The following is a 13,170-nucleotide window of genomic DNA, read 5'->3' as shown; positions in this document are numbered from 1 at the left end:
TGATTATGAACACTTTGCAGACATTGGCAGAAACAGAATCGCCTTCTGTCCTGGTCCAGTTTTTGGTCCGGGTTTGTACTGTCCAGTTCTTTTAAGAGCAACATACCAATTTTCATATTTCTTTGAACGATATGTATTGTAGTTATTTGGTTCCAACCTTTCATGAAAGAAGCATTCATCTGTTGGCAACTTCTGAAATAACAAATAAAAACTGCAGTTAATTTTCACTGAAAGACAAAATAGGTTTGTTATCCAAATCAAATAGTTCTGGAAGTACTTAGCAGGTCAAGAAGCATCAGTGGGGAGAGAAACAAAACTTACTTCCGGTCAGAGCAGGAGTGGAACAGGGAATTAAAGTGACATTAACTGGAAGCTGAGGGTCATCTTTACAGACTGAAATGTGTGTTTGGTATTTTCAAATGTAGAGGAGACCATACCCTGAGCACCAAATGCAATACACAAGATTCACAGTGCAAGTGACTTGCTGCTTCACCTGGGAGGATTATTTGGGTTCCTGTATGGTGGGAAGGGAAGAGGTAAATGAGCAGACCTTACATCACCTACAGTTGCATAGGAAAGTACCATGCAAAAGGGAAATTGTTGGTTGATATTGGAAGAATGGACCATGGAGCTGCAGAGGAAACTGTCTCTTCAGAGTGCTGAAAGTGAAGGGGAAAAATCTTTCTGGTGGTGTAAATCATGTTGGAGGTGGCAAGATTATGGAGGATGATCCATTGAATGTGAAGACTAGTGGGGTGAAAGTTGAGGAAAAGGAGGACCCTATCCTTGTTTGGCTGAAGGAGATGGGGTGAGAGCAGAAGTATGGGATAAAGAGACATATTGAGAGCCCTGTCATCTATGGCAGAGGGAAAGCCATGGTTACGGACAAAGGAGCAGGTCTTAAAGAGCACTAGTTTGGAAAGTCTCATCACAGCAAATCCAACAGAAACAGTGAAATGGGCGAATGGAATGGAGACCTTACAGGAAACAAAGACAGGCAGAGGTGTAGTCAAAATAGCCAAGGGCTTATAATGATATTGCTAGCTAATATTTTGCCTGAGATGGAGATGTCAAGAGTCAGAAATACACCATGGAAATTGGCCACAAAAGTAATTAGATATGAGCTCTGTATGAGCTAAGGAAGCAGCACCAATACATAGAGTCATGAAGTTATAAAGCACAGAAATACGTCCTTCGGTCCAACACATCCATACCGACCAAGGCACCTTCCTGAGCTAGTCCCATCTGCCTGCATTTGGCCTATATCCCTCCAAACCTTTTCTATTCATGTATCTGCCTAAATGTCTTTTAAATATTGCCTCTACCACCTCCTCTGGCAATTCATTCCATATACCCCCCACCCTCTGTGTGAAAAACACCTCTCAGCTCCCCTTTAAACCTCTCCCCTCTCAGCTTACCCCTATGCCCTCTAGCTTTAAGACTCCCCCACCCTGGAAAAAAAACTGTGACCATTCACCTTATCAATACCCCTCATAATTTTATAAGGTCATTTTATAAGGCCTTCTTCACTCTAGGGAAAACAGATTCAGCCTATTCAGTCTCTCCCTATAACTCAAGCCCACCAGTCCCAGCAACATCCTTGTGAATCTTTTCTGCACCCTCTCTAGCTTAATCACATCCTTCCTATACTCCAGCGACTGGATCTGCACACAATATTCCAAGTGCGCTCTCACCATCTTGTGCAGCTGTAACATGATGTCCCAACTCTTGTATTCAATGCCCCAACCAATGCCATATGCCTTTTTTTACCAGCATGTCCAACCCTGTTGCCACTTCCAGGAAACTGTATTTGTACCACTTAGTCTATCTGTTCTACAACACTTCCCAGAGCCCTACCATTCACTGTGTATGTCTTGCCCTGGTTTAACTTCCCAAAGTGCATCACTTTACGTGTCCAAATTAAATTCCATCTGACATTTCATTGCCCACTTTCCCAGTTGATCTAGCTCTTGTTGTAACCTCAGACAACATTCTTCACTGTCCATAACACCACTAATTTCAGTGTCATCCACAAACTTACTAATCATGCCACCTACATTCTCATCCAAATTGTTAATATATGACAAACAACAGGGGATTCAGCACCAATCCCTGTGGCACACCACTGGTCACAGGCCTCCAATTTGAAAAACCCTCCGACTCCTTTCACCAAGCCAATTTTGTATCTAGTTGGTCGATCACCCTGGATCCCATGTATTCTAACCTTCTAGACCGGCTACTATGTAGGACCTTGTCAAAAGTCTTGATAAAGTCCATGTGGACAATGTCTACCACCCTTGCCTTGTCAATCCTCCTGATCACCTCTTCAAAAATGTATCAAATTCGTGACACACAATTTCCCACGCACAAAGCCATGCTGACTATTCCCATCAGTCCTTGCCTTTCCAAAGGCAGATAGATCCTGTCTCTTAAAATCCTCTCCAGTAACTTTCCCCGCCACTGATGTTAGGCTCACCAGCCTGTTGTATCTTCTATATATCATTGTAGTGCCTCACCTTGCTCCTTCCAGCTCCTCAAACCGTACAGTAGATAAACACTTAAGTTATAATTAACCCAAGTTTCCAAGATGTCTATAGATTTTGCTCTGAATATTATACAAGTATAATGAAAATAAAAGAAACTATAGCTTTTAAAGTAGAGCTGAATTACACCTGTGGATCCTTGCCCAATTATCTCCATTCCTTTAATTGAGCTCTACCTATGGTGTTGACACCTGTACACAACATGAAAGGTTAACACAAATTGAAAGCTCTAAATGCATTTTACATTGTACAACACCTTGTGTTAATATTACTAAGCATACATTGATAAAACTTAAAAACTTATGGGAGTATTCAATTATGGGAAAACAGTACAAGGATTTCATTGTAACAACACACAAAATGCTGGAGGAACTCAGCAGATCAGGCAGCATCTATGGAGGGTAATAAACAATCAATGTTTCGAGTCAAAACCCTTCATCAGGACTGGGAAGGAAGAGGGTAGAAGCCAGAATAAAAAAGTTGGGGGGAGGAGCACAAGCTGGCAGATGATAGGCAAGTCCAGGTGAAAGGGGGGAAGGTAGTGGGTGGGGGGGGGGGGGGGGTGGATGAAAGAGAATTATGTAAGGAGCTGAGAGGCAAAGAGGCTGAGAGTAGAAGAGGCAAAGGGCTGAAGGAGGAAGAATCCAGTAGGACAATAGACCATGGAATAAAGGAAAGGAGGTGGGGGAGGTGATGGGCAGGTCATGAGGACAGGGGAGGGGGAAGCGAAGGGGTGAGGAGGGCCACAGGAATGAGGGAAAACAAAGTGTGTGGGGGGAGAAAGGGGAAAACAGGAGAGGGGTTACCAGAAGCTAGAGATATCGATGTTGATGCCGTCAAGTTGGAGACTACCAAGGCAGAATAGGAGGTGTTGCTCCTCCAACCTGCATCTGGCCTCAACGTGGCAGTAAGGAGACTGTGAATAGACACGTTAGTATGGGAATGGGAAGTGGAACTGAAGTGGCTGGCCACCGGGAGATCCTACCTTTTGCAGCGGATGGAACGAAGGTGCTCGATGAAGCGGTCACCCAATCTGCGTCGGGTCTCACCGATGTAGAGGATACTGCACTGGGAGCACCAGATGCAATAAATGACACCCTTGGATTCACAGCTGAAGTGCTGCCTCACCTGGAAGGACTGTCTAGAGCCCTGAATGGTGGTGAGGGAGGTGGTGTTGGGACAGGTGTAACACTTTGCATGATTGCAGGGATAAGAGCCAGGAGGTCATCGGTGGGGAGGGAGGAATAGACAAGGGAGTCATGGAGAGTGTAATCTCTGCGGAAAGTGGGGGAGGGGGGGAGATGTGCCTGGTGGGATCTTGTTGGAGGTGCTGGAAGTCGTGGAAAATAATGCATTGGATTTTTTTTGGACATTATAAATTTCAGTCACAGGGAAAAGTGATAGGCAAGCTCTAAGGTAGCAACAGTTAGGAGTCATCCCCTTTCAATGTGCCATCTGTTATTCAGTTCGACACACTTGCTCAAGTCAAGATATTTCAGGTTCATGTCACACTACAGAGGTTCAAGTACAAAATTCTAGGCTATTTAATATCTCATTGAGGGACTGCTGTATTGTTGGTAGCATAATCTTTCAGATGAGATTTTAAATAAACATCCATCTGCCCTCTCAAGTGCACTGAAGTAATGCCCTGGCATCTTTTACAAGAGCAGCGGGAAAGTTACCCCAGTGTCCTGATGAACATTTCTCCCTCAACATCACTGAAGTTGATTTAGTCATTACCACATTTACTGTTTTCCATAGCTTGCTACATGCTAATTGACTGCCACAAACCCTACATTACAACAGTGACTACACTCAGAAAAAAAAGTAGCTAGTTTTTTGTAATACACCTTGGGATGTTCTGAAAGGAGGCACAGAAGTGGCAAGTTTCTGTTCCTGATATTCATTTATTAAAAAATGCATAATAAAAATACATAAGCTCCAATCATGGCGACTAAAAGGATATTGTTGATATAAAAAACTCATTTCCTTCCAGTTTATTCTGAGGTTGTGTTACTGTTGGAAAAGTAGTGAAAGTGTATAGCTTATGAATATTTCCATTAGGAAAGTAAAATCATCTTTCGGAGTTGTGTCCTGCATCAATAAAATTACTTGTTAATTTGTCTTAAATATGCTGAATAGATATGTATCATTATTTTTAATTCCAAAAATAGAAATAGAATCAACTCAGAACTCCACAGAGTTTGCATAGTAAATTGCATTCTTTAAGCCACAGTATAGTCAAGTGCCAAACTGTGAAGAACTGTTCCAACTAATTTAATTGTACAATCTTTTGAAAGGTAACAAAGTCCAGTATACAAGTCCCCCTTTTGAACCTACATATTTCCTGTCCTCTTAATCATAGGTCTCTATTTTCTACTCTGGTGTGGCCTTTACTCAGGGATTCAGATTTCAATGAAATTTTAAAATAAAGCAGGAGGCTGCAGTTGGATGTTTGTTCTTCTCATGATAGAACTGCCAAGATATAAGCAGAGGACTGGAGAAAGAAATAGGAATGAAGAGAATGGAAAATAAGAGCAATGCCAAAGGCATCTGGAGAGAAAAATAACATGCAAAAAATTGAACGTAAAGACTGCAGGTGATGCTGTTTCCCTGCTGCAACTTATAATGTATTCCTCAACTCTGCTCCTCCAATTTTCTCCCTTCTCCCCTCTTGAAGATAATAAATCCCACTGAGTTGCAGTTGCACTAGTACTAACAACAAATGGCACAATGTCAAATGGCCACAGAGAGCCTTAATTACATTCTTTTAGATAGAGCATCACATTTTTGGACCCATGGCAAGGCAAGGGGCACTCTGACCCCCACTGCATGGTCCAAGATCAAGGATTTTTGAATCTTTATTTTGTGCTTCACAGCCTCTTAGGCTGCAGAAGGTCCCATGAAAGCCTGAATAACACAAAAATAACAACATACAAAGCACGTATTTTTCCACAATCAACCATGAACTTGCTGGGCATAAGATTTAAAATGTTTCCTCCATCAAGCAAAGCAACTTTCATTACTAAGACACAAGTGACAAGAATATGTTGGGCTTTCAAAATAACAGAGCCTAATGGTGCTCACCATTATTTATGCCTCAGTAGTGATACACAATTAAATCTGAACATTGTACCTGTCTAATTGGCTATACAAGATGACACTGTGGCAACATTGACACGAACCAAATGCCTCAGAACTGAAGTGTAGAGTACTAATAAACCCACCAAAGATATTTAGGGCTGGTTAGTAGGAGCACATGTACCCTTTTGACAATGTGATAACTATTACTCACTGCTGAAATTCCATTATTACAACTGCAGATTTTCATTCCTCTCTCATCTCCCTTCTCCTCCTCTGAATTTTCATTCCCAATTTTCCTTGCTGTGCACAATTTGGAATTGAACTCTACAATTAATTCACCCTCCTCAGTCACTGCTTTGCTTTATCCCCCAAGTCTTACATTTCCTTGCTAAAAAAATATAACCTAGAACTTGTCCTGTTCACTCAGGCTCTAGATATCATTTCCCTCTTTGTGCTGTCCTCAGCTCACTTTGAGTGTAAGTGCTGAGGCATAGCAAATAACTAGTAAGCTGACATGGTTTATGCCAAATTAGATAAATTGTTCAACTGTGGTGAACAGGGGCAGGGTTTTCAGCCACATCTGAACATAGCATCACTCTACATTTATATGCACACATTCCAAGAAATATCATGAGGGCAGCCACCTGGAGGTGGTACACTGGCCAATTTTCTCCCTCTTCAGATCTGAGATTTACTAGTCAACCACAGTTCTCCATCTGCAGATGACCCAGCTAATCAAAGGTTTGATGCTTAAATGTTCCCAATTTACATGTGCCAGCACTTAAAGCTTTCATAGTTAACAGATGTGGGCTAGTAAGGGATAACGGGGGCAGAAAAAAAGTCACAATACACATAAAAATAGAAACAAAATGAGGATTTAACTGTATTCGAAATGCCAACAAACTGGATCTTAATCCAAAAGATTTTATGCTCAAGTGAAACTTAAAACTTAAAATTCCACTCAAGCACAAAATCTTGCATTCTGGAGATGGGGAGGAAGCTAGGTCTCTCCCCCTCTAAAATTCAGAGCATTGATGAGTGCATATGTATTCACCTCCTTTTGTAATGATAATCGGTGAGATGGAGAATATCAGAAATATCACCAGTTTCACTCAAATAATTCTGTATCTTAGGTTTGAAATTCATTGTTTACAATGTGTATGTTACTGGCAAGACAATCGTGTACAGACAATCTCCATTTGTGCTCAAGAACTTGTTGGAAGGCAATAGGAAGCATACATACAGTTGGGCCCCTACAGACCACATTTCCCAGAGTAACTGATTGCAATCAGAAAAACAGAAACAGACTGCCTAACTATATATTTTCAGTGATGCTAGACCAATAACTCTAACTCTCCTATCCCCACCCCACCCCCAGCAGACATGCAGCAAACACCAATTTAAAATGTTAAAAATTCTTTTTAAAAAAAACTAGTTTTACTTGGCACGCTTCTATTCTTTCCCCCCCAGATGTTTAAGCAAAGATATTTTCTGTTGCCAGGTTATTCTGAAGTCTGGTATCCTAATCACATGACTTCACTAGCTGAAGTAGCTGCAAAAAATAAAATAGCCTGACGCAGCTGCATAATTGGTCCAATGCATTTGCTCTATTCTTTCTCTAATTTGAGAGCTATCCAGCAATCCTGAACATCTTGAGTTCTGTAACCTCCACTTTCCTAAAGGACAAATGCAGTAGGTGTATGTGAATACTGAGCTCTTCAAGCTCTTCCTACAGCGTCACTGTAAGAATCGTAGTGCTCTCTTTGGTTCATTGGTAACAGTATCTTGAGAGCATCTTTACCACGATTGCTGTGATTCAGTGGTTTTCCAACAAGTTCTTAAGCACAAATAAGAGATTTGTCTGTATGATTTGTTTATATTCTTTATGCACAGAGATTTGTATGTGACAGTCTTGCCAGTAATATACACATTCTAAAGAGTGAATTTAAAACACAAGATGTCAATTTTTTTTTTGTCTTCTGCAGCTTCTGTTGCCAGGTTACTGTGCAATGGAGAAAATACAAATCATACATACCAAATCATAATTAAAGACTATAAAAGTATCCCATTAATAGCATTAATTTTCTGACAACTCTGTAGACTCATCCACTGTTAGTGCTGAGGCTTATCACGGTTCCAATATAAGCACAGTGGTCTACAGTCTGTTGAGTTTCTGCTTGATATCATCTGCTTCCTTCAGAGAAATTTTTAGTTTGAGTTGTTACATCATTTTATTGTTGATAGTTTTCTTTTGCATATGCAGGTTTTCCTGCCAACAGTGCTAGATCTTCTGGAAAATCTTAATCTCGTAAGTGTTTCTTTCTCTTATTTCAGTTCACATCTCCCCTTTACTCACACATTTCAAATAACAGGGGTCATTAGCCATATCCTTGCAGAATACCTATTTATTCCATTCTACTGTTCAGTTTTCCTTTTGGCATTTCTGTAACTGGGTGTCTTCCAACTCAAATTATTTGGTCACAGAGAGTAACCGCTGTGCACTGTGCCCACTCTCCGACCACCACATCAGTGTTTGCAGTACCCTGACCCCACACATGCACCTTTTACATTTGATTGCTGGTCTCCAAACATGGAACGAATAGACTTTGCTCAGAGTATATGCCACTATTTGTGCAAAATGCAATTGTTACAATCTCTTATGAACCAAAACCTTATTTTTAATAGAAACCTGGTCTCAGTTCAATAGCCTGAATCCACTGACTTTTTTCCCAAAAACTGACATTTAAAAATGTCAGCCAAAGCATCAGTACGGAATTTACACACTACTATATTTGTACTTCTATTGCAATACAAGCTTCAGAATGTCCCTTAATACTTTACAGCTCATTTAATTACCTTATCTGCATAGAGCCATTAAAAGATACCACGCAAGTGAAAGGATACAAGTGAATGGGGTTTCACTTTTGCTGCAATAGGATGCCTTTATCTTTCAAAATTACTCTCAACATTTGCAGTAGTTTGCTTTAATCTGACATTTCTGCAGCTGTGAGGTAATGAGAAACAATATGAAATGTGTAAGTGTTCAACTCAAAGGCTTCTGCAAAGCCTATTGTTAATTTCACTCAGTGCTGAGCAAAGGCTTAATTGTTGCATGATGTTCAGTTTCTAAACACAGCCCATTCTTTAATGGAGTATTGTTTGGAGCTTTATTTACCCCGTTCAGTACCAGATGCAAAGTGAAATCCCCAGATGCTTTAGTATTTATTACCAACTCTGAAACGTTTCCCCTCTATTGGCAGATTTGCTAAAATACCAGTCAATGATGATGTTTGAAAATTATTGATAGTGATGTAATAGCCAGAGGGTCAGTGGTGAATCTCTCTCAAATTTAGTTTCCTTCAGAAATTCGTTTCCATTGTACACAACCTCTACTGTAACATGCAAGCTGCAATTCCAACCAAGCAGTCCACCGAGGATTCAATCCAAATCCATACGAGTCAAAGCTATGTCATCGATCCATCCCTCTTCTCAATCTTTCTTGCTGCAAAAGTTCTCTTCAAGTCCAACATCCCGAGTGTAGAGCTAAGCTACAGGACAAATGGGAAGCTGTTCAACGATGTTTGATGGTTATGATATACCATACTGGCAGCAGTACTCCTGCCTCTCCTGTACACAGTTAAAGACAGCTGGCACCTCAAAGCATAGGATAAATATCACCAACACTGTCTCCAACAAATCCACTGGTGAACCAGTCAGTGCCTCTCCCAGGCCAACATCCCCAGCATTGAGGCTTTAATTACATTCAGCTAGCTCCAATGGCTATCTCCAGATGGTTCAGCATCCAACGCCAACACTATATTCTGAACTGCATCACAGCAAGACATTAATTGGAGGACAGGGAGGACACTTCAACAACATATGCAAAGCCTCCTCATAAAAATTGTAACATCCTCATCAACAGGCCGGCACAGTGGCACAGCTAGAAAACCAACTGCCTCAAAGTTTCAACAACCGGGGTTCAATCCTGATTACTGGTTTGTGTGTGAAGTTTACATATTCTCTATCACAACATGGGTTTCCTCCAAGTGCTCCAGTTTCCTCCCACATCCTAAAGATGGGTTGGCAGGTTAATTGCCCACTGTAAGTTACCCTTGTTATTGGTTGGGGGGGGGGGGGGGGGGTGGTTTTGTTGATGGGCATTTTGGGAGAATATGTTACAAGAAAAAAGTTAGTGGAGAGTGAAGAATGGGATTGCTGTCAGCCGGCATAGACTCGGTGGGCCCAAATAGCTTAATTTTGTGTTGTAAGGAAATATGGTTGATTGAAAGAACACAAAAAAAAAAGCAGACGTAGGCCATTCAACCCCTCCTGCCTACTTCACCATTCAGTATCATTGCCAATCCTCTACTTCTATGCTACTGCCTGATTCTTGATTCCCTTGATATCTAAAAACTATCAATCTTTCACCTGAATATACTCAGTGACTGAGCCTCCACAGCCTTCTTGGGTAGACAACGCCAAAAGTTCACCCACTTCGTGAAGAAATTTCTTCTCGTCGCTATCCTGGATGACAAATCTTTGTACTGAGACTATAAAGCCTGGTTCCAGATTCTGGCCAGGGGAAACATCATTGCCACATCTATCCTGTCAAACACTAAGAATTGTATATTTTTAGTGAGATCACCTCTCAGTATGCTAAACTCCAAACCATATAGTCCCAGTCTACTTTCTCTCTCCTCATATGACATAGTGCCAACCCAAGAATCAACATGCTGAACCTTCAATATACATTTCCCTTTTGTCTTACTTAAGTCTCGCTGTACCTACAGATCAAGTGATTTATGTCAAAGGACACTCAGATCTCTCTGAACACCAATACCTGTCAACCACTCATCATTGAAAATATACGCCACCTTTCCATTTTTTTCCCCTACCAGGGTGCATCTCATTTTTCTACATTATATTCCTCATGCCATGTCCTTGCTAATTTCACTTAACCTGTCTATATCCCTCTGAAGTCTTGTTCCACCCTTCTCACAGCCAACATTGTCACCCTTTAAATTATCAGCAACCTTGAAAGTATTACACTTGATCCCCTCCTGTATACAGCTGGGATTCCAGCACCAAACTCTACAGCATCTATCAGTCACAGCTTCCCTACCCAAAAATGACCAGTTTATCCCTACGATGTAAAAACAACAAGATGCTGGAGGAACTCAGCAGGCCAGGTAGCACCTGTGGAGAAAAGCAGATGGTCAACGTTTCAAGTCAGGACTCTTTTTCAATACCCTGTGTCTTCTTTGGGCAAGTCAATTCTGAATCCAAATGGCCAAGTCACCACAGATGGCATGCATCCATGTGGAGAACATCCACAGCTCTACCTTCATCATTCGCCTTTGTCACCTCCTTGAAAAACCCAATCAAGTTAGAAAGAATAAAATTTTATCTTCAATGAAAGACTAACATCTATTGTTATTCCAACAAACTGTATAAATTCACTGGGAAACCACACAAGCTCTATCATGACAAATAAAAGTCCTGCAATTATGTTGTATATCTGCATAACAACTGATCATTCAACACTGACATATTAAGAGTCAACACAAAAAATACTTAACACATATAGTAAATTTTACTGAGGCTCTTTGCAGGAAGATCATCAGTCAAGAATTTACAGATCCAAAGAGAGAGAAGTATTTGATGAAAGAAATACTCAGAGGTGGGAAAAACAAGAAAAACAATTAGAATTTAAAAAGCCAAAACATGGGCAGATTGAGAGCTAATAAAAGCCAGAAATCAAAGGAGTGATTGGCGAATAGCTTTTAAGCTAATTATGATACAGGCAAAGGGTTTAGATGAGTTTATGTTTACAGCAGCAATAGAGGTGAAAAATGAAAGATCAACCTGAAAACTATTAGAACAGTCAGGTTATAAGTAGCAAAGCAGTACATCATAAACCCAATATAATCTCATCTATAGTAAATGTATGTTTATTTCAACACTGTTGTCCAGTAAAGCAACTTTAGACAAAGGGTGAATCTTTTCAAGTTAATGAGCCACCACTTGTAAATCTTAAAGATCCTTAGACAATATTTGACAATTCTTAAATAAACTATTGGAATGATGCACTGTAATGTTATCTACAAAAAAATGTTCATTACTCCCTTTAAGTCATAGAATATATAGGAACACAAGGCCAAAAAGAATACTTTTGCATGGTTTCAATTTTGGTAGATCAATTTGTTGAAAAGAAACTCACCTGGGAGAGAAGCAAGAATTTATCCAAGTGCAGTGCAGCAAACGCACATCCTTGTACCCAACTGACTCACGGAACAAAAGGGTTACTGAAATTGTGAAGCAAATTGCACTCCCTCCTGCTCACTTGCTTGGCTGATACACTCAGGAACTGTAGCTACTTACAGATGTTTTAAACAGCAGCCACTAAACTGCGGAATTTTTGAAGTCAATAAAATAATTCTTCCTCCTGTCTTCAAACAGTCAGTATTTCATCCTGCAATGTTCTGTTGCTGTACTTTGCGCCCCCCCCCAACCCTCCCCATTCCCCCCATTTCCTTTTATGTAAATTTGTAAAGTCTTCTGGTGAGTTTTTGGCAAGCAAGTCTCTGACCTGCAGTTCAATGCCAAATCTGCGAGATATCACTTTACCTCAGCTCATGGGAAATGCTACCATACTTTTTACACAAGTAAATAAAGCATGCAGCCTGGATTGGAAAGACATACGGAAACAAAATGCAAAGAATATCTTAATTTGGAATGTAACCCAATTCTATTATCTTTCAGCATATGTAAATAATTTCTAGGTTTTACTAAATTTAGAACTTGGCAGAGCTTGGAGGTGGAAACTTCACTACTTATTTTGTAATTGTAAAACAAGAAAATTCACTGAGGAACTGAATCTAATTTTTGAAGCTTGTCACTTCAGTCAGATCCTCACCTTTCCAGTAATTCTGATAAGCTATTTACACAGTTATGTTACTGAACTAGGGGCACCAAATGATAAGTGATTTGGGAATTTAGTTTGACAAGAAACTGCTGTCAAAAGCAGACGTCAATAAGAGTCATCACAAGGCCATCAGATCATAAAATACCCTTAAGGGTAGAAAACCATCATCTTTACCTGCACACGCCTATCGATGCCTCCAGTCCCACAGCAAATGGTTGACCATTAACTGCTCTAGCCTGGCAAGCTAATTAGAAATGTCAATTATGGACAACCATGGATAATCATGCTTTTGCCAGTGACACCCCTATCCCGAGAATAAAATTTTCAAAACCATCCACAGAAAATGCAAAAGTTCAAGCTAATCGTCTAAAATAAACCTTAATTTGTAAATCATTAAAAATTTAGTTCTACTTTTCCATACCCCAATCCCGCTTTCTCCAAACAAATAATTGAAAAGGAAAGTTAAAAACTGCTTTCAGAACAACTTCATGTTAAGAGTTGGTTGATTGTACAAAATGAGTGCCTAGCATCATGCTTTTTCCAAGGCATTTACTTTACACAATGATGGAAGGGCTAGATGTATTTTTGGTTTTGCCATTTGACAGATTAGTCCAAACT

The 13,170-nt window shown here is 40.3% G+C and overlaps 1 protein-coding gene across 1 annotated transcript in view; it reads right to left on the bottom strand.

Annotated features, from left to right (window-relative positions):
- The window catches only part of fgf2 (fibroblast growth factor 2), a 62,871-nt gene continuing 49,701 nt past the window's right edge, over positions 1 to 13,170 (bottom strand). The window contains exon 3 of the mRNA XM_052036982.1: positions 1 to 192. Within this exon, the coding sequence (XP_051892942.1) occupies positions 4 to 192 (189 nt within the window). The 3' untranslated portion in view covers positions 1 to 3. The remainder of the gene's footprint in view (positions 193 to 13,170) is intronic.

Source organism: Pristis pectinata, chromosome 2 (assembly GCF_009764475.1).
Source record: "Pristis pectinata isolate sPriPec2 chromosome 2, sPriPec2.1.pri, whole genome shotgun sequence".
In the NCBI taxonomy this organism is placed as follows: domain Eukaryota; kingdom Metazoa; phylum Chordata; class Chondrichthyes; order Rhinopristiformes; family Pristidae; genus Pristis; species Pristis pectinata.
This window is presented reverse-complemented; position numbering and strand designations above follow the sequence as displayed.